The sequence below is a fragment of the Heloderma suspectum genome, chromosome 3 (genome assembly GCF_057233095.1).
Source record: "Heloderma suspectum isolate Gila_16-S chromosome 3, 16-S_ref, whole genome shotgun sequence".
Classification (NCBI taxonomy): Eukaryota; Metazoa; Chordata; class Lepidosauria; order Squamata; family Helodermatidae; genus Heloderma; species Heloderma suspectum.
The window spans coordinates 320,630,240-320,651,868 of NC_139460.1; the positions used below are offsets into that span (position 1 = coordinate 320,630,240).

The 21,629-nt window shown below is 47.0% G+C and overlaps 1 protein-coding gene across 2 annotated transcripts in view; it reads right to left on the minus strand.

Annotated features, from left to right (window-relative positions):
* Nucleotides 1-21,629, minus strand: part of VWA5B2 (von Willebrand factor A domain containing 5B2) — a 78,818-nt gene that overhangs the window by 4,163 nt on the left and 53,026 nt on the right. For both annotated transcript variants that reach the window (XM_084847650.1, XM_084847651.1), the window contains exons 12-19: nucleotides 15,359-15,544; nucleotides 14,934-15,132; nucleotides 13,933-14,228; nucleotides 12,053-12,278; nucleotides 10,659-11,006; nucleotides 9,204-9,341; nucleotides 2,830-2,952; nucleotides 152-220 (exon numbers count right to left, since the gene is read on the minus strand). In XM_084847650.1, the coding sequence (XP_084703776.1) occupies nucleotides 152-220; nucleotides 2,830-2,952; nucleotides 9,204-9,341; nucleotides 10,659-11,006; nucleotides 12,053-12,278; nucleotides 13,933-14,228; nucleotides 14,934-15,132; nucleotides 15,359-15,544 (1,585 nt within the window). The remainder of the gene's footprint in view (nucleotides 1-151; nucleotides 221-2,829; nucleotides 2,953-9,203; nucleotides 9,342-10,658; nucleotides 11,007-12,052; nucleotides 12,279-13,932; nucleotides 14,229-14,933; nucleotides 15,133-15,358; nucleotides 15,545-21,629) is intronic.

Here is a 21,629-nt window from a genome sequence, read left to right on the forward strand (position 1 = left end):
ATATATACAGAGCTTAACATCCAACTTCTCTTGGTGCAGAATTTGGCTTACCTTAGCACTGAGTTTTTATCTATTTTAGCACAGGGTCTAATACAACTCTGGGCATGCCTAACTAAAACCTTCACATTTTCCAACTGTGAGTAGGACTTACCATCAGGATAGTTTTGCTTTTCTTGGGTGGCAGAGGATACACTAATGGGAGAAGGAGGAATCTCTTGGTCTAGGAAGCAAAGAAAAATGCAGATACTACAACTAACTGACACAACCTGCAGGGAAGTACCTCACAACAGTACATTGTCCAAAGTGAAGGCAGATGCTCACAGCATATAAAGTCAGAAAGAAGCCGCTGCAAATCACAAGCTGAAAGGTGCACAAAGCTCACACCAGTCTAAAAGAGGATTCAGTAAAGTCAAGCATGGCAGGGAGGGGTGATGCTAATATATCAAGTGTGTGAAAGGGACCTCTTCCCGTGATCAGAAAACCAGCATGATTTGCCTTCAAAAAGTAACGATGGATTGGATTGGACTGGATTGTTGCAGAAAAGGTTGGTGGCAGAGGGTTGGCACCATCTTATAGAGCACCTTTCTAAGCACTGCCCTTTTCTGGGCAGATTGTGTAACCACTGTTAATCTGCGAGACTAAATCATCTCACCATCATTAGTAAGTCACAGTTTCCCAGCACTCAAACTGCTATGTGCAGTTACTTGGAAGCAGAGCTATTTTTTGCCCCAGAAAGTATGAATACATGTACCGGAGCAGAAGTGATTCTAAAAAACGTTTACCACAGCAGCAGGAGGCTCCAAAATATGTTTAGGGCACAGGATGGGGTGGGTTTATCCCTTTCCAATCACCCCTCCCCCGCTGCTTTCCTACTCTGAAGGGGAAATATAACAGTTCCTTATATCTTTTCCCCTGCAGGGAGAAAGATGTGTAGAGTTGGGGGGGGAAGAAGATGATTTTTAGCAGACAAGTGGCCTGCAGGGAAAGGGTTAAGCACACCCTCCCTGTGCTGTAAAAGTTGTAAAAGAAAAGGTCAGGAGACACCTTCACCTTCCCCCTACATCACTTATAGTTTGGCTCCATCTAGCACATTAGTCTATACAAACTATACTGGTTTCACCAGTACTATTGGATGGCACCCATGACAGCTGAACCAGGTGTGCTGCATGTCCCTCCCCAAGTTATCCAAACCACTTTGAACAGCCTTGCCAATTTGTTTTTTTTGTTTCTGACTGCTTCCCACCCCTTTCCCTAATGCCTTTGTGGCTATGCACTCTCAGTTTTCAGCACACAAGTACATACCTGTTCCATTTTTTCAAAACCTTCCTTTCCCTCCAAAGCAAGATCAGCCTGGACAGCAGGCCTAAACTGTGCCCCCACATCCATTATGGTTGGGATTGAAGTATTTCACACGTCTATTGCTAGTACATTACTAAAACAGCGTTTTTCCTGTCCCCCTCCTCCAAAGAAAATCCTTAAAAGTCTCATATTCACCTACCAGCAGATGAGGAATGGATAGAAACGATGAATACAACACTGGCTGGGTTCAGCTGATCAGTGGGGGGAGCAACGCAGCATCGGTTGTTTCCCCTGCCCCCACGTGTGCCAGTCGTGCAACCGGGATTACCGTAACTACCCGTGCCATAGCATGGGTTGCTGTGCCATCCGAGCCCGGCACATGGCACAGCTGTAGTGACTTTTCACCCACCCTACAACCCTTACTGCTAGCCGTGGGTTGTAGGGAGGGTGAAAAGTCACTATGGTTGTGCCATGCACCAGGTTTGGATGACACGGCAACTGGTGATGCCGTGCAGGAAATTAGGGTGATCCCAGTTGCACAACCGGCATGCATGGGAGCAGAGGAAACAACCGATGCTGCATTGTTTCCCCCGCTGATCACTGATCCTCTAACCGGCCACCCAAAACACAACTGTAGAATACAAGCATCTACTTGATGGATAGACATCTAATGCCAACATTTGCATCCAGGCCCTAGCCTTTCAACACCATTTGTTGATTTAACATGCTATGCAGGTATGTCCAAAGCACTGTGAATATGAACTGTCTGATTACCGTGAACAGGTCCATCACTGTGGTTACCTGATGGGAGCCAAGGATTTGACAAAAGACCCTTAATGCTCCTTTAATGGCTACAAATGTTATCCTGAATGGGTAGAATATGAAACCTGTGCTCTGCATGGTGTGTGCGTGTGCGCGCCTATTTGCACATAATGACAAGTCACCGTGGGTTAAGTTATCTGCGGGGGTTGTTGCTGCATGCTGCCCAACATTTTTAAAATGCAAGCCGTAGCAGATGAACCCAGCCAGGGTGGGTTGTTGCTGTAATTAACAAACCACCCACAACCCTAAAACAGCCCATGCCATGGCATGGATTTAAAAAAATGTCATTCAGCACGCGACAACACGCCCTATGGGTAAATTATCCCATGGTTGTCGTTACATGGAAACCAGGTCTGTTTGTACAAGAAAAACAGCTTCCAGTCTGAATGGAAAATGACATAGAGAAATCTTTGAGTGTAGCTGGAGTTAGCTAAGCTGGGGGCTGCCTTAGTTTTCGGCTACTGTTACTGCTTTCTCAGAACCTGATGCAGGACTGCCTATTTGCTTCCACTATGCTTTGCTTGTATATTTGAAAATAAAACATGTTACCAAAAAAGATACCACAAGTCTCCAATGCTGTCCTGTCCAAAGGAAACTAAACTCTGCGTCCCCACTTGGCAACAGTACATTTGAATGAAAAGTTCACTCCCTTTGCATGAGTAGTGCAGGTAAAGGGTTCAAATTAGACAGATGAAGCGAAACTGGTACCTGCAGAAACAGGAACATCATCCAGGTCCTCCGAGACCGAGTCCTGCCTCTGTCCCAGCCCTGAGTAACTGCGCTGACGCCGGCTGACTGAACGGGACTCTTGCTGGTAGCTGTATAAGCCCTCTGGAAGAAAGGACATTTCATTAGGGTGTTTAGATACCTGCCTGGACATCATTCTGGAAATTCAGTTGCAGAACAATATTGCTTTCTCTGCATTAAAGCACACTGATTTTATTGTACTACTAGTAAACACAGTTTGCATTCTGCAGTCATAGATATATTCCTGGCTGCTACTGGAAATCTTCCTTCCCTCTTCAACCAGAGACGGATTCAAGTTGATGCAGTTAAGTGCAGCAAGAAAAATATTTCTCCCTAGTTACCTGGCCATGCCCGAAACACATCAAAAATTTCTATGCAGGGCAGGGCAGAGGTCTGCAAACATTTGGGTTACTCTCAGCACTTGCTAGCAAGTAGGGGTGTACGAAACCCTGCTTACCTGGCTCTGCCGGGTTCTGCAGGTGGGGGGAGGCAATCCGTTCCTCCCCCTCGGAATCCTGCCCGGCTGGCTCCGCTCCGCAGCCAGGCTGCGGAGCCACCGGCCGGGCCAACCCGCAGTGGGGCCTCCAGCCGCTGCCGGGCTGCTGCGGACGCAAATGGCGTCCTGTGTAGGGGACGCTATTTGCGTCCCTACACTGGCCCGTGACAGGCTACGTAAATATTTACGTAGCCTATCACGGCTAAAGCAGGGATGCAAATGGCGTCCCCTACGCCATTTGCGTTCCCGCTTTAGCCGTGATAGGCTACGTAAATATTTACGTAGCCTATCACGGCAAAAAAAAAAGGGGGAACGCAAATGGCGGCGGCTACGGCGGCCGCCATTTGCGTTCCCTTATTTAGCTGTGATAGGCCTATCACAGCCTCCGCAGGGACGCAAATGGTGTCCCTGCATTAGCCATGATAGGCTATGTAAATACTTACGTAGCCTATCGGCCATTCGAAAGACACAAATGGTGGCTGCAGACGCAGACGCCATTCGAGGAGCACTGGAACGGCCGACAAAGGTAGGCTCCATTCTGGGCCCATTTCGCAGGGTGGGGGAGGTGGGGACATTCGGCCTCACCGAGATCCGTGGCGGAATTCTCTGCCATGCCTACTAGCAAGAGAGAAGTTTGTAGAAGCAACCAGTTTTGTGCTGACTTCTACAGCACAGAGTCAATTTTAGGACTAATTTGGAACCTGTGCTGCCTGCTAACATTGCTTCTTAGTCTATAAGTTGAAACAGGCATTTATACAAAGAACAAAAGGCAGAAAATATTCCTTAACAAAAGTTTATTCAGCCAAATATGGTGTTTAGGAGAAGAAAAAAGGCTTAACACTGTACAGGATCATTAATTACAAAATCAAGTAGTAAAGACAGGTTGCTACCTGTAACTGTAGTTCTTTGAGTGGTCATCTGTGCACATATGGGCTCTGCACCTGTGTGGAGCCTCAATTCAGGAAAATTCTATAGCTGAGGAATTTTGGTGGGAACCCTTCCCCCACCATCCTAGTCTGCATGTCCCTAGTGGGTTCCTGCTTATTCCGTCAGTTCCTCGAGACCCACATCGTAGCCTCGGAACCAAGAAGAAATACCTTCATTGAACTTGAGTATGACACCGAAAAGGGGAGGGAGGGTGGGTTGTGTGAATGCACAGATGACCACTCAAAGAACTACAGTTACAGGTAGCAACCTGTCTTTCTTCTTCATTGTCTCTGTGCATAGGCAAGTAGAAAGCTAGCTTATAAGGTGGTGGGTCAGTGTTGTATTACACTACAGAAGAAAGGGCGGTCTGACCAGTCAGTTCTAGCCTGAACATCCAGTCTGTTATGTCTAATAAAGGTAGACTGTGTTGACCATGTTGCAGCGTGGCACAGTTCTGGGATGGCAACCCCTCTGTCGAATGCAAATGGAGCAGAGTGAGATCAGACTGGGCAGACAGTTTGAGTCCAGCCAGGTCATACGGTAGTTCAATAGTAGTTATGACCCAGGATGCAAGGCATTGAGCCGAAAATGGCTGGCCCTTATGCTTGCCATGGGTACAGATGAACAGGCGAGGCGAGAGTCGGAATTGTTCAGTCCTTGACATATAAAAGGCCAAAGCATGGCACACATCAAGCATGTGCAAGGTTGACTCCAGAGGTGTAGATGAGGAAGTAAAGAACACAGGCAAAATAATGTCCTGGTTTAAATGAAAATCCGATGCAACTTTTGGCAAGAAAGCAGGGTCAGGTCTGAGGACCACCTTGTCTTGGTGAAAAGTGAGGTAAGGCTGGTCTACTCTGAGTGCAGAGTTCACTGGCTTGGCATGTGGATGTAACAGCCACCAAAATGCCACCAAAAGGAGGCGTAGGTTCGTAGTCACCAGTGGCTCAAAGGGCTTGGATGAAAGTGCTTTAAACACTACCGAGAGGATCCCGCTCAGGACAGTGGAATGAACTGGCGGTGCCAGATTCCCGATCCCCTTCAGGAATCTCTTCGTTGTTGGATGTGAGAAGATAGAGAAGCCTTCCATAGGAGGGTGAAAAGCAGAAACAGCAGACAAATAAACTGTAACAATGACAACTTGGGTCCTTGCTTGAAGAGGGAGAGAAGAAATTGGAGTATTAGGTGCAAGGAGCACTAGAGTGGATGGAAACCTTAAGTGCGAGCAAAAGCGGAAAAAGCACTCCATTGTGTAGAGGGCTTACGAGCAGCATCGAGGATTCTCTGTATTAGTGCCGGGAACAGTTCAGTCTCTGTCACTGAATTCTCTATGCCATCAAGCAGAGAGTCGCTAGGTCTGGGTGTTGGATTTGGCCGTTCTCCCTAGTGAGAAGAGACAGATGCGTCAGAAGATGACGGTAGCTACCTTGCAACATCCTGAGCAATGGGGCGAACCATGGTTGGTGGAGCCACCAAGGACTTATGAGGATGCATTTGGTACCGTCTGTCCCAATTTTTGCTAGAACCCTGGTGATCAGTAGGAATGGGGGGGAAAGGTAGAACATTGTTTCCACCCATTTGAGAACAAAATATCTCCTTATAAACCCACACTACGAACTGCTTGGCTGCAGAAATTCTGGCACATGGCATTGTCCCAAGTGGTGAATAGGTCCATATGTGGTACGCCCCAGCTCTGAAACAGAGTCCTCAGGACTGATCTTCCAACTTTCACTCATGGGAGCTAAGCCTGGTCCACCAAGACACTGTCCACGCCAGCAACATCAACTGCGACCAGTCTGATCAGACGAGGTGAACACTGAAAGATCTCTAGCATTAGAACAAGTAGTGGGAGTGATCTCGTACCCCCTTCCTTGTTCAGGTACGTGACAACCGTCGTATTGTCCAAGGTGACCTGGACCAACCTGCCCACTAGGTCCTGCTTGAATGCATGAAGGGCCTTTTTCACCACCCTGAACTCTAGCAGGCTGATGTGTTGACTTGCCTTTGTGGTTGACCATTGTCCATGGACTGTGAGGCCCAAACAATGAGCTCCCGATCCCAAGAGTGATACATCCATAGTTACTACTCGCGATGGTGAAGGTTGAAGGAAGGGCATACCCTCCGATAGGTTGGCTGGCACCATCTACCATCATAACAAATCCCTGACATCCTGTGGGAGCTGCCACTTGGTCCGACTGGCATCCAGCTTGGTATCGAAGTTGCGTATGAGTCAGTTCTGCAGAGGCCTCATATTCAACCAAACGTAGTGGGCCATGGATGTCATTGCAGCCATAAGGCCTAATAAACGTTGGGTTTTGAGTGCTGAGATGGATTTGTGAGAGTGTACCTCCGTTGCCAGCAACATTAGTACCTCAATTCAGCCCTGAGGGAGGAATGTCCTGCCTGAGCGGGAGTTTAGCAGTGCCCCAATGAACTGCAGAACTTGTGTAGACTGCAGGTGAGGTTTTTCAAGATTGAGGCATAGTCTCAGACTCTGAAGCAGACTGAAAGTCACCTCTATTAACCGAAGAAGATGGTTCTGTGTTGACGCCACCAATAGCCAATTGTCAATGTACGGGTACACCTTGACACCTTGCATTTGAACATGGGAACCATCATGCACTTGGTGAAGGGTAGCATCCGGAAGTGGTAGACATCGGAACTGAAAGCAAATGGGAGGTAACAGTGCGATTCCTCTATGACGATGTGAAAATATGCATCTTTGAGGTCAATGGAGGTGAACCAATCTTCTCGAGTGAGAAGAGGGAGGATAGTAGCCAGAGAACCCATGCAGAACTTCTTGGGTGAAATGTGCAGGTGTAGTTCTCGGAGGTCCAGGATCAGCCAGAGCCCTCCATCTTTCTTCAGTACCATGAAGTGCCAGGAGTAGAACCTGTCGCAGAGATGCAAATGTGGAACAGGCACAATGGCTCCCTTCCTGAGAAGTGTGTTGACGTCTTGATGAAGAACAGTCAATGGAGCCATGACTTCCACAGTATCGAGCAGAGGATGGTATCGAACTCAATCCTGTAACCCCTTCATATGATGGAAAGAACCCAGGAGTCCTGTGTAATGTTGCACCATGCCAGATGATAAGAGGACAGAAGAGTTATAAAGATGGAAAGGCAAGCAGAGGGACGAAGAAGAAGGGGGTTCAAGTCAAAGGCGCCACTTATTTCTGTTGTCAGTTTTGCGGCGATAACTACAAAACTTCGAAGTCAAGAAAGACTTTCCCGATGCCACTGGCTAAGAATGCTGCTGCTGCTGCTGCTGCCGCTGCTGCTGCAATGAAGCCAGTTGTTGGGGCTGGAATCTGGTGGTAGAGCCCTGAAACCAGAGCTGTTGTGGGGGTGGCTGCTGGGGCGTGAACCCCATGCAATGCGCTATGGCATGGGCGTTCTGTACCGAGTCTAATGTGTCATCAGTCTTTGCATTAAACAGACCCTAACCATCGAAGGGCAGATCTTTGATGCGGGCTTTAGTTTCCTGGGGAAGGCCAGCCGACCTCAACCAGGTGTGACGATGCAGGGTGATGGAACTGACAAGGACTTTTGAGTCACAATCGATTCGATGGTGAGACATATTTATTTGTTGTCTCGATAACTTCATTGCCTCAGATTGAAAAAGGCGGCCCAGTTTCTTCTTGTCATCCAGAAGATGCTCAAAGAGGCAGCTAACCTTGTCCCACAGAAGCAGTTGGTACCCCAGTATAGCTGCCTGATAATTTGAAATGTTTAGGCCCAACGTTGCAGAGGAATATAATCTCCTCCTAAGTAGTTCAAGACATCTACCTTCCTTCTGAGTTGGAGAAGAATGTGCCCTCCGTGACTGCTGCCTTGACAACCATCAAATTCGGATCCGGGTGTTTAAACAGGTATTCAGTGTTAGCTTCCTGGACCCAATACATTCCCTCCAAATGGTGGCATAGTGGAGGGAGCATTCCAAGATTGTTTAATAGTCTCTTCCAATGCCGGAGAGAGTGGTATAGGCCTCACCTGGAGTACTGTGTCCAGTTCTGGGTACCTCACTTTAAGAAGGATGCAGACAAACTGGAGAGGGTTCGGAGGAGGGCAATGAAGATGACTGTTTCAGGGGACTGGAAACAAAGCCCTATGAGGAGAGACTGAAAGAACTGGGCATGTTTAGCCTTGAGAAGAGAAGACTGAGGGGAGATATGATAGTGCTCTTCAAGTACTTGAAAGGTTGTCACAGAGAGGAAGGCCAGGATCGCTTCTTGATCATCCCAGAGTGCAGGACATGGAATAATGGGCTGAAGTTACAGGAAGCCAGATTCCAGCTGAACATCAGGAAAAACGTCATGACTGTTAGAGCAATACAACAATGGAACCAATTCCCTAGGGACGTAGTGGGCTCTCCCACACTGGAGGCATTCAAGATGAGTCTGGACAGCCACTTGTCAGGGATGCTCTGACTTGGATTCCTGCACTGAGCAGGGGGTTGGACTCGATGGCCTTGTAGGCCCCTTCCAACCCTACTATTCTATGATTCTATGATTCTATGAATAATAAATCCCCTAATAGGCTTAATTCTATAAAGTATATGACAAGATATGCCAAATGTTCAGTATATGAGAATGGTATGCTTTCAGTTCAGTATATGAGAATGGAGGAGAAAGAAATACTTCTATGGATAATAGAAACTATGTTAATTGGTTTTGGATAGCCAGTGGTCTGTCGCTTCCAAAAGGAACTGAATGAAGAAGGGCAACTATGAATTCCAAACATTCCAGAAAGAAACTCTCAGAATTGCAGAAGTAGGGACAGCCACCAAGTTTCTATCACTCATGGTATAATTTCTCGTCAAAGCTGAATAGAGGAGGCTCGGAGAATCCAGGGATTCAGGTTCTGACCTAAGAAGCAGAGCCGTGTACATCCACTCCAAGCAGACCCACCTTTGCTGTGAACCTCAAGGGCTGAGGGCAATGTTTCCTGAGTGGAAGAGTCCACAGGCACCACGGATGTATAAATGGAGGGGGTGTTGCAAGCCTTGCTGGACTGCACAGCCTTAAGGCGGAACCTTCGTGAGAAACCTGTGTAGAAGGTGGGAGACAATCCACATTATTTTATTTATTAAATATATATTTTATCACGCCTCAGCTCAATGAGTGCTTGAGGCAATTGGCAATTACACCATACAAATAAAAGGCAATTTCAAAACCACTAAAAACGAAACAGATAAAATACATATATTACAACAGAACAGAGGAACCCTCTAAAATCAAGGAGGGACATTATCCACTCAAACTCAGTGGCAGTGTATAGTTTTCACCAACCGCCTAAAGGCCAATAACAAGAGAACCAACCTAACTTCCCTGGGGAGGGAGTTCCACAACTGGGGTGCTGCAGCACAAAAGGCCCAGTCTCAACTACGCACCAATCTCACCTCTCTAGGAGGCGGGGCACATGACAAGGCCTCAGATGATGCGCACAGGCTTTGGTCAGGTTCTTACAGGAGGCGTTCTTTCAGATACCCTGGCGCCAAGCCATTTAAGGGCTTTATAGGTAAGAACGAGCATCCTGAATTTGGCTTAGAAACAGGAAGCCAGTGAAGCTGATTCAAGTTCAAGCGAAGCTGTGTTACGTGGTCTATAAAAATGCACACCAGATTACAGTCGGGCCACTACGTTTTGCTCTAGCTAAAGCGGTGGCTAAAGTTAGGAGAGAAGATGGATTCGGGACACAGGATAGGCAAATTGAGAACACCAAAATTTCAGCAACAGAGTCTCAAGCTTTTGTTTCTTTGTTCCTTCAAACCTGTTTGTATTCCCTACGGCTTCCAGGATGAGCTTTAACATCTCAGAATCCGGCCTATCTAAATTCAATTAATTTGCATAATTTGTTCCAGCTGTGGAATTTAGCTATTCTTACCACAGAATTCAGACTTTTCTCCCCCCCACCCCCCCAACACAGCCTATACACCAGGAATTGGCAACTGGAGACCTCAGACCCGTATTCAGCCTCCTGAATGCCACCAGTTGACCCTTGAAGTTGCCAGCCTGTGACACCGAATGCCAGCAGGAGGGTGCCAATGCACTCACGTCCTGCTGGTGCACGTCCTGTAGGCATGTGGTTGGCCACTGTGGGAACAGAACACTGAACTAGCGAGGGCTCTGGTCTGATCTAGCAGGGCTCTTCTCATATTCTTAACCTAGAGGCAACAGGGGTACGTAGAAGGCTCAGTGACTGTGGCACAAGGACTTGCTTGCAGTCCACTTTGGGGAATGGGAGGGAGGCTAGTTCACTACCCTCCATCCTCTCTTTAAAGTAGCCCTACTGTAAATGCCAGGTGTTGAGCAGGGCTATACACAGACCTACCAGCACAGCAATCAAGGCAAGGGCAGGCTCACCGTGTTCCAGTTCAGCTTCTCTCTGGGCCACTTTCTCGTTATCCCGGATGACGGAGCCAGCAGTCAGGCGGTGAAGCAGTCTGTCCCAGGTCTTGCTCTGCTGTTGCCGTTGGGAAGTCTCCTCTTTAGCCTGGCTATCTTTGGCAAGGAGCAGAGAATCCAAGGCAACGGTCACTTCCCAGGAAACTGGCTTGCTGGCACTAAGCGCATGGATCACGACCTGGCATCGAAGCGGCGGCCAGGTGCTGCCTTCACACTCTCCCTGCTCAGTTGCTGGTGATGCACTGAAAAGGTATGGGGGCTCCAAAAGTGTGTCCCAGTCCAAATGGGCAGGTGATAGCAAGTTGCCTAGGAGAGTGCGAGGGAGAGGTCAGGTTTTGCAACAGGACACAGTCTCCCAGCCTGGACTCAGACAGACACCTCTGGAAGTTCACACCCAGGTGATGGACAACCCCACTGGTTGTTCCTAGCATCTGATACTCAGGATTATGCACATACCCATATCTGACACTCAGTTACCACAACTGCCAAATACTGCAAGATCCAAGAGACCGCAAGTGCCTGCAATGACCACTTAGGGCATGGTGGTCACTTGTAAATTCAGTAAGGGACACTTGCAACCCCGTTCAATGCTCAAGAGTGGGGAGAGATTATCAGCTCATTTCTGGTCCCAGCATTAGCAGGTACGGTGCAATTTCTCTTGCCAGCAGAAATAGTAGCTGCTATTTCACAATGGGAGGGCACTGGGCACTGACTTAACACGGCCACCTGATCCAGGATGAGTCTGGCATGTGCTGGCGCCAATCCTGCAAAATTCTCTCCACAGATTGGAGAGCTGACAATCCTGCCTGTCCCAAGATGTAACCCTCTTCATGTTAGAGAAGGCCTGGGGTTTCGCTTTTCTCGACAGCCATCCATGCTCTCCATAATGCTGGCCAACACAGCCCTTAGAGGTGGCAAGCTTTGTGTACAAAGGCCATTTCATTGTTCTGGAGATGGGCTTTGGATTAATATTGGCCCAGGCAACTGCCCAGTCAAGGGCGGGTGGGGAGGAAAAAATGGAGCAGTGTTGCTGATAAAAAAACACTTTTAAAAATCCTCTCCCGGTTAAGCCCTGTCTCTGTGGAGCAGGCAGGACCACATTTGAAAGGCGGTTATTCTTCCAATTGGCAGAGATGACAGTTCTAATTTGCATAAGCCCTACCTGAGTGGGAGGAGTAACCTACAAACCTACACTAGGACACAATCCTCCACTGAAGGAGAAGAGAACTCTGTATCCGCCCCGTTTGCTAGTCTCAGCCATTCCAGCTTTCTCTTGCCTCATGACAGAGGGGGGCCTTGGCCCTTCTCCCCTCCCAGTCAGTTCCCTCAACCTCCTTCCCCCCGTCACTCACTGGAATCACCAATGCTCTTCCGCAACTTCTGCAGCTCTGGCCCGATATCATCTAGCTTCCCTTCCAGAGACCGGTTCCGCTTCTGGGACACTTTCTCCAGGGCCCGGCGCAGCCGATGGGCATCCAGCTCACCATGTGGGGAGGAGAAACTCCTCCCAGACAGGGCAGCTCGGGCCAGTGCCTTCTTCCTTCGCACCAGCTCCTCAGAGCTCAAGGCCATGGACACCTTAAGAGAAGGGACATAAGAGGGTCAAGCCTGGGAAAACTTGAAGGAACAGCTTCTAAAGTTACTGTAAGGAAGCAAAATCCCTTCCCTTGTTCAGATCCAGTGCTGGGCCTACAACATCTCTACATCTGAAGTTTATTCTCTCTCTCTCTCTCTCTCTCTCTCTCACACACACACACACACACACACACTCACACACCTACCTATGGAGCACTTTTAAAATTATACCAAGGGTGCTCAGAGATGGTTGAGAGGCCTTGGTTATGGATTCTGGGGGGTTCCTTATAGCTTGCTTAAGTTTTCCAAGGAAGGTTTTATATTCACATTTACAAACCCAGTTCAAGCAAGATCCACCTTAAGCCTTATGTGTGAAAACAATAACAATCTGAAGTTAAAGCTAGCAAATAAATCAGACTGTATCGAGCACAACTCCCTTCCCCAGCCCTATGGAATTATGGGGGGACTCTAATCAAGGCCACTCTAGAATGGCTTGATTCATGTAACCCAGACATAAAGGCTGCCCTGATGTTGCTTTGCTTGATTCATGTTTGTCTTCCAAGTTCTTCCACAAGCCCCTCTCAGGCATGAAGTTAACATGAAATTGATGCTTGCCTAAATTCTACAGAAACTGATATGATCATAAGAAGCCATTCTTTAGAATCGTGTGGATCAAAGTTCATATGAGAATGCAGACTCATTGTCTGGATTGCTACCATCCACTTTTACTGCCGCCCCTTCATGGATCACTGCCTTGTTGTGGCGAAGAGGCTTGCGTAACTCAGTGAAGCCATAAGCTATGCCATGCAAGGAAGTCAAATCCATCCATCCTAAAGGAAATCAACCCTGACTGCTCATTGGAAAGACAGATACTGAAACTGAAGCTCAAATATTTTGGCCACCTAAGGCGAAGAGAAAACTCACTGGAAAAGACCCTGATGCTGGGAAAGATTGAATGCAAAAGGAGAAGGGGACGGCAGAGGATGAGATGGCTAGACAGCATCCCCAATGCAATGAATATGAACTTGAGCACACTCCGGGAGAGAGCGGAGGACAGGAAGGCCTGGCGTGCTGTGGTCCATGGGGTCACGAAGAGTCAGACATGACTTAATGACTGAACAACAACAACAACTTTTACTGCCAGCTTTGATCTCCATTCTCCACTTTCATCTAACTGGAAATGTTCCCAAACCCTACAGTAAGTGAAATTGCATTGTGAAGTACAAATTAACCCAGTCCTTTTAGGAATTACTCTCCTTACCACACTAAAACAAAAGCAATGTTCCATGAGAAAAGAAGGTTTCACATGCAACATGATGCTGTGACAAATTGTGCACCCTCCATCCATGCTTCCGTGTCTTTTGTGAAGGGGAAACTTATACATCTCCCTTGGCAGAGAGTTGCATGAGCTATACCAGCATCGGGAACACATGCATATCCTGTAAGAGGAGATGTGCAAGTTCTCTGTTCGCACAAGACATAGGAAGCATAGAACAAAACATGTCCTTCACTCATGCAAACTCCTCTCTCTCTGATCTGCATCATCATGTGTGAGGAGGCTAAGGCTTGCTCTGCAAATTATGGTTTTCAGACGGACACCAATTGAAGCAACTTCTGCATGATGGCTTATCCCCATAGTCACTAGAGAGTGCCTTACCTTAGGACCAGCACCAGGCTGAACCTGGGGGATTGGAGCAGACTTGGTGGAGGAACTGCACAGTGAGACGCTCTTCTGGCCCTGCTGGGAGCTGCCCTCGGGCATCTGGGCTAAGGGGCCTCCCTCTGGAGGGACATCTCTGGAGCCAGTGGACTCGCTGCTGGTGGAGCTGTGAGAGAGCAGGCCCTGGCTGCGGTCCGTGCTCACCGAGCAGTGGGTGAGCACGTACTGCTCCTGGATGTAGGAGGGCCGGTAAATCCGCTTCCAGATGTCTCCTCCTGACACAGGATCCCCACCTGCCAGGGAGGAGGATTTGTGGTGACTGGGATAGAGACCTTCACAAGCTGTCCAGTGTCCCACCTGCACCTCAGCTGGAAATCCCAAGATGTGAACCCGGGAGCTCCTACATGATCTGCAAAAAGCTCTGGCCTCTCACCACCATTTAGTTAATCTTCAATGTTTAAAAAGGGCCCATTACTGTTCAGTGGACCTGGAACAAATTTTGCACATTCCTGGCCAATCCAGGAGGAGAGATCCCAAAGAAGTTACTTCCTTCCCCAACCTGGTGCCCTCCAGATGTGGTGGACTACAACTCCCATCATCCCCACCCAGCAAGCCCATTGAGTATGCTGACTGGGAATGATAGGAGCTGTAGCCCAACACATCCAGAGGGCATCAGGCTGTGGAAGGCTGTCCGAAACAAATGCCGCCCCTACCCCGTGTGATCTATATCTATTATTATTATTATTATTATTATTATTATTATTTCTATACTGACCCATAGCCAAAGCTCTCTCGGTGGTTTACATTAAGTTAAAACATTAAAATACAATATACAACGTTTAAAATCCAGTTCCAGAAAAGCACACAGACAATATATGCAAACAACATAGAGCTAAAAACAACTTTGAACAGTCAGTCATAACTAAAGACACATCCAGGACAGATTAAAACACATCTTGTGCTGCCAAATGCCTGGGAAAAGAGAGAGGTCTACTCACTCTTCATAGACTCGTCAGTGCCCCCAGCTGAGAACTCCAGGGATATCTCATGGGAAATTTCGTGAAGGGCTCTACAGACGTCTTCGCTCTCCCCAGCTGGGTGTGGATGGGCTCCTTCTTGTCCTATCGCCTCCTCCTGGGATGGGAACACCGAACCTGCAGACCCCCTAGAGAGACTCCGGCAAATCTGTTCTCTGCCCTGGTGGAATACAATGACCAAATAACAATAATAATAAATTACTGCAGGCATGAAAAACATCTCTATCCTGAGGGGGAGAAGGAAATACCCACACATAGGCACCTTCCCGCTACACATCACTGGCCAACCAAGGCAAGTTGACTACACGAGCCGGCCACTAATTAAAAGTGGGCCCTGTTCCCCAGTGCGGGGACAGCCATGGTTTTTAAGGGGATGGGTGCTCAACTGTTGCCTTCTTGTCTCGGAAGCTGGCAATGTGGTAAAGGGTGCAGTAGCTGATAAGCCGGTCTCCAGGATATAGGGCTGCGATCTCATTGGGCGACAGCAGGGCCTCCATGGTGTCGGGCACATACCAGTCTATCGTGATGTCACTCACAGCTGGCTCAATTGCTTTCTTCAAAGACTTTATCAGCTGGGGAGAAACCAGAGATATTCAGCATCTTTTGTCTCATTACCAGGTTCTTACTGATTTAGAGACATAGACTGCACTCTCTGTCAACTGAGTAGAACCCAAAGCATTATTGGCAGCCGTGACAGGCAATTCCAGATGGAGGGCTCCTAGCGCTATCAGTCAAAAGATATTGCGCAGCTATTTATTCTTTCCCTCCTTAGCGGATTCTCTGTGGTGAAAAAAAAAAAAAGGCAGATGGAGTGGTGAAGAACCATGAGGTTGCAAATGGAAGATGACAACATCTGGACCCCTGTTAAAATTCTGTGAATGAGGCAGAGCGATTTCCCAGCAAAAGCTTTATCCGGAAGCACCCTAATAAGGAGTCACAGTAACAAAATAATTTAAAAAACCACAGATTAACTCAAACTATCAACTAAAACAATTGACAATAACAAAATTAATAGCTACAGAAATCTCTATAAAATTCCAGCTACAACAGAAGTACCAGTTTCACTCACCCTCACTCTCAGCCACTCCTACAGGTTTCATATTTGTATGTGCAGCTGGAAGGTGATTTCCAAAATGCAGAGGCGGACAAGGAGGGATGGCTTTTTATTGAACAGCATTAGAATATAGGGTTGTTCTTTAAAAAATACAATCATAGGAGCCAACAGGGTAGCTGGTCCTCCTCAAAATTCCACAGTCAACCCTCTACCCCAAATAATTAGTCTCTACACTGTTTCTGTACCTTTATTTATTTGATTTACAAAATGGTACCCTCTGTCTCCCCTTCATGGATCACTGCCTTGTTGTGGCGAAGGGGCTTGCGTAACTCAGTGAAGCCATAAGCTATGCCGTGCAGGGCCACCCAAGACGGACAGGTCATGGCAGAGAGTTCTGACAAAATGTGGTCCACTGGAGAAGGAAATGGCAACCCACTCCAGTATTCTTGCCAAGAAAACCCCATGGAACGTATCACAAGGCTAAAAGGGATGACGCCGGAAGATGAGCCCCTCAGGTCGGAAGGTGTCCAATATGCTACTGGGGAAGAGCAGAGGGTATTTCCAAGTAGCGCCAGAAAGAGTGAAGCGGCTGGGCCAAACCCGAAAGGACACTCAGCTGTGGATGTGTCTGGCGGTGAAAAGAAAATCCGATGCTGTAAAGAACAATATTGTTTAGGAACCTGGAATGTCAGATCAATGAATCAAGGTAAGCTGGAGGTGGTCAAACATGAGATGGCAAGATTGAACATCGACATCTTGGGAATCAGCGAACTAAAATGGACAGGCATGGGCGAATTTAATTCAGGTGACCATCATATCTACTATTGTGGGCAAGAATCCCTTAGAAGAAATGGAGTAGCACTCATAGTCAACAAAAGGGTGGGAAAAGCAGTACTGGGGTACAATCTTAAAAATGATAGAATGATCTCAGTACGAATCCAAGGCAAACCATTCAACATCACAGTAATTCAAGTCTATGCCCCAACCACTGAGGCCGAAGAAGCTGAGGTTGATCGGTTCTATGAAGACCTACAACACCTTCTAGAACTAACACCAAAAAAAGATGTCCTCTTCATCATAGGGGATTGGAATGCTAAAGTAGGAAGTCAAGAAATCACCGGGATAACAGGCAGGCATGGCCTTGGTGTACAAAATGAAGCAGGACAAAAGCTAATAGAGTTTTGCCAAGAGAACATGCTGATCATAGCAAACACTCTTTTCCAACAGCACAAGAGGCGACTCTACACATGGACGTCACCAGATGGTCAATATCGAAATCAGATTGATTATGTCCTTTGCAGCCAAAGATGGAGAAGCTCCATACAGTCAGTAAAAACAAGACCTGGAGCTGACTGTGGCTCAGATCATGAGCTGCTTCTTGCAAAATTTCGGCTTAAATTGAAGAACGTCGGGAAAACCACTAAACCTTTCAGGTATGACCTAAATCATATCCCTGATGAATATACAGTGGAGGTGAGGAATAGATTTCAGGGATTAGACCTGATAGACAGAGTGCCTGAGGAACTATGGACGGAGGTCCGTAACATTGTTCAGGAGGCAGCAACTCAATCCATCCCAAAGAAAAAGAAATGCAAGAAAGCAAAGTGGCTGTCTGATGAGGCTTTACAAGTAGCTGAGGAAAGAAGGGAAGCGAAAAGCAAGGGAGAAAGGGGAAGATATACCCAACTGAATGCAGAGTTCCAGAGAATAGCAAGGAGAGACAAGAAGGCCTTCTTAAATGAACAATGCAAAGAAATAGAGGAAAACAACAGAATGGGAAAGACTAGAGATCTCTTCAAGAAAATCGGAGATCTCAAGGGAACGTTTTGTGCAAAGACGGGCATGATAAAGGACAAAGAAGGCAGGGACCTAACAGAAGCAGATGAGATTAAGAAGAGGTGGCAAGAATACACAGAAGAACTATACAGGAAAGATCTGAATGTCCCTGATAGCCATGATAGTGCGGTCACTGAACTTGAGCCGGACATCCTCGAGAGTGAAGTCAAGTGGGCCTTAGGAAGCATTACTAACAACAAAGCTAGCGGAGATGACAGTATTCCAGCCGAGCTATTTAAAATCCTAAAAGATGATGCTGTTAAAGTGCTGCATTCAATATGCCAACAAATCTGGAACACTCAACAATGGCCGCAAGACTGGAAAAGGTCAGTTTACATTCCAATTCCAAAGAAGGGCAACGCCAAAGAGTGTTCAAACTACCGCACCATTGCGCTCATTTCACATGCCAGCAAGGTGATGCTCAAAATCCTACAAGCTAGGCTTCAGCAGTATGCGAACCGAGAATTACCGGAAGTACAAGCTGGGTTTCGAAGAGGCAGAGGAACTAGAGATCAAATCGCCAACATTCGCTGCATCATGGAGAAAGCAAGAGAATTCCAGAAAAACGTCTATTTCTGCTTCATTGACTACGCTAAAGCCTTTGATTGTGTGGATCACAACAAACTGTGGCAAATTCTGAAAGTGATGGGAGTACCAGACCACCTTACCTGTCTCCTGAGAAACCTGTACGAGGGTCAAGAAGCAACAGTAAGAACCAGACATGGAACAACCGATTGGTTCAAAATTGGGAAAGGAGTACGGCAAGGCTGCATATTGTCACCCTGCTTATTTAACTTATATGCAGAGTACATCATGAGAAATGCTGGGTTGGATGAATCAGAGGTCGGAATTAAGATTGCCGGGAGAATTATCAACAACCTCCGATATGCAGACGATACCACCCTAATGGCAGAAAGCGAAGAGGATCTCAAGAGCCTCTTGTTGAGGGTGAAAGAGGAGAGTGCAAAAGCTGGTTTGAAACTCAACATTAAAAAAACTAAGATCATGGCATCTGGCCCCATCACTTCCTGGCATATAGAAGGGGAAGAAATGGAAGCAGTGACAGATTTTACTTTCTTGGGCTCCAAGATCACCGCAGACGGTGACTGTAGCCATGAAATTAAAAGACGCTTGCTCCTTGGGAGGAAAGCTATGGCCAACCTAGACAGCATAGTAAGAAGCAGAGACATCACCTTGCCGACAAAGGTCCGTCTAATCAAAGCTATGGTTTTCCCAGTAGTAATGTATGGCTGTGAGAGCTGGACTATAAGGAAGGCTGAGCGCCGAAGAATTGATGCTTTCGAACTGTGGTGCTGGAGAAGACTCTTACGAGTCCCCTGGACTGCAAGGAGGTCAAATCAGTCCATCCTAAAGGAAATCAACCCTGAGTGCTCATTGGAAGGACAGATAATGAAGCTGAAGCTCCAATATTTTGGCCACCTAATGCGAAGAGAAAACTCCCTGGAAAAGACCCTGATGCTGGGAAAGACTGAAGGCAAAAGGAGAAGGGGACGGCAGAGGATGAGATGGCTAGATAGCATCACGGATGCAATGAATATGAACTTGAGCACACTCTGGGAGAGAGCGCAGGACAGGAAGGCCTGGCGTGCTATGGTCCATGGGGTCACGAAGAGTCGGACACGACTGAACGACTGAACAACAACAACAACAAACCCTCTGTCTAGCAGGTGCTTGGGGTGATGTGCGAAACATTAAACTTTACATAATACCCAAGGAACAAAAACATACAGTAAAATACTAGTACTAGAAATATTATAAATACATACATACATACATACAATTGTTTAAGGCCCGCTTCCTTTGTCTTATCAACAACTGCCACAGCATAGGACTATTAACCTCTAGCTCAGGATTTCTCTGGGAGACAAATGGGAACACCCTGTGGAGAACTGCAGCCACCTGGTCCTTCTATAGCACTCCCTGCTGGAAATCACTTTCAATGTAATGGCTTGTACTCAAGAAAGGAGCGCCTCTGAGCATATTCAGAATGTTCCCTCCTCTCCATGGAGTAACTAACAGCTGAAAAGAGAACACTTATTACTCATGTAGTGCCAACCATGTTGTTGTTGTTCAGTTGTGTCCAACTCCTTGTGACCCCACGGACCATAGCATGCCAGGCCTTCCTGTCCTGCGCTCTCTCCCGGAGCGTGCTCAAGTTCATATTCATTGCATCGGTGATGCTATCTAGCCATCTCATCCTCTGCCGTCCCCTTCTCCTTTTGCCTTCAATCCTTCCCAGCATCAGGGTCTTTTCCAGGGAGTTTTCCCTTTGCATTAGGTGGCCAAAATATTTGAGCGTCAGCTTCAATATCTGTCCTTCCAATGAGCAGTCAGGGTTGATTTCTTTTAGGATGGACTGATTTGATCTCCTTGCAGTCCAGGGGACTCGTAAGAGTCTTCTCCAGCACCACAGTTCGAAGGCATCAGTTCTTCGGCATTCAGCCTTCCTTATAGTCCAGCTCTCACAGCCATATGTTGCTACTGGGAAAACCATAGCTTTGATTATACGAATCTTTGTTGGCAAGGTGATGTCTCTGCTTCTTACTATGCTGTCTAGGTTTGCCATAGCTTTCCTCCCAAGGAGCAAGCGTCTTTTAATTTCATGGCTACAGTCACCATCCGCGGTGATCTTGGAGCCCAAGAAAATAAAATCTGTCACTGCTTCCATTTCTTCCCCTTCTATATGCCAGGAAGTGATGGGGCCAGATGCCATGATCTTAGTTTTTTTAATGTTGCGTTTCAAGCCAGCTTTTGCACTCTCCTCTTTCACCCTCAACTATTATTATTATTATTATTATTATTATTATTATTATTATTATTATTATATTTATAACCTGCCTTTTCCCCAATACTGGGACTCAAGGCGGCCTTACAACGTTAAAACTGCTGCAATTAAAAACTATAAATAGAAATATAAATACAACTGTATAAAAGTTAAAATATAATTAAATCATCAATATTAAAATTATAAAGATATTAAAACATTAAAAGACAACCAGAACAATAAAAATGGTATCCATACGTCGCATTTTCCCAGGTCCGGACTAGTTATTCCCAAAGGCCTGCTGGAACAAAAAAGTTTTTGCATGCCTGCGAAAACATATCAAGGAGGGTGCCACTCTCGCCTTCCTGGGAAGGGAGTTCCAGAGCCTTGGGGCAGCCACCGAGAAGGCCCTCTCCCATGTTCCCACCAGGCGTGCCTGTGATGATGGCAGGATGGCGAGAAGGGCTTCCCCTGAAGATCTCAGGGCATGAGTAGGCTCATAAGGGAGAATACAGTCTTTCAGATAACCTGGACCTGAGCTGTATAGGGCTTTATAGGACATAACCAGCACTTTGAATTGTGCCCGGAAACAGACTGGGAGCCAGTGAAGCTGTTTTAACAGGGGAGTTGTATGCTCCCTGTAACCAGCCCCAGTCAGCAGTCTGGCCGCAGTTCTTTGAACTAGCTGAAGTTTCCGAACACTCTTCGGAGGCAGCCCCACATAGAGCGCGTTACAGTAATCCAAACGGGATGTAACTAAGCCATGCGTCACTGTGGCCAAGTCGGACTCAGGCTCTTTAGATCCTCTTCGCTTTCTGCCATTAGGGTGGTATCGTCTGTGTATCTGAGGTTGTTGATAATTCTCCCAGCAATCTTAATTCCAACCTGTGATTCATCCAACCCAGCATTTCTCATGATGTACTCTGCATATAAGTTAAATAAGCAGGATGACAATATGCAGCCTTCGTGTACTCATTTCCCA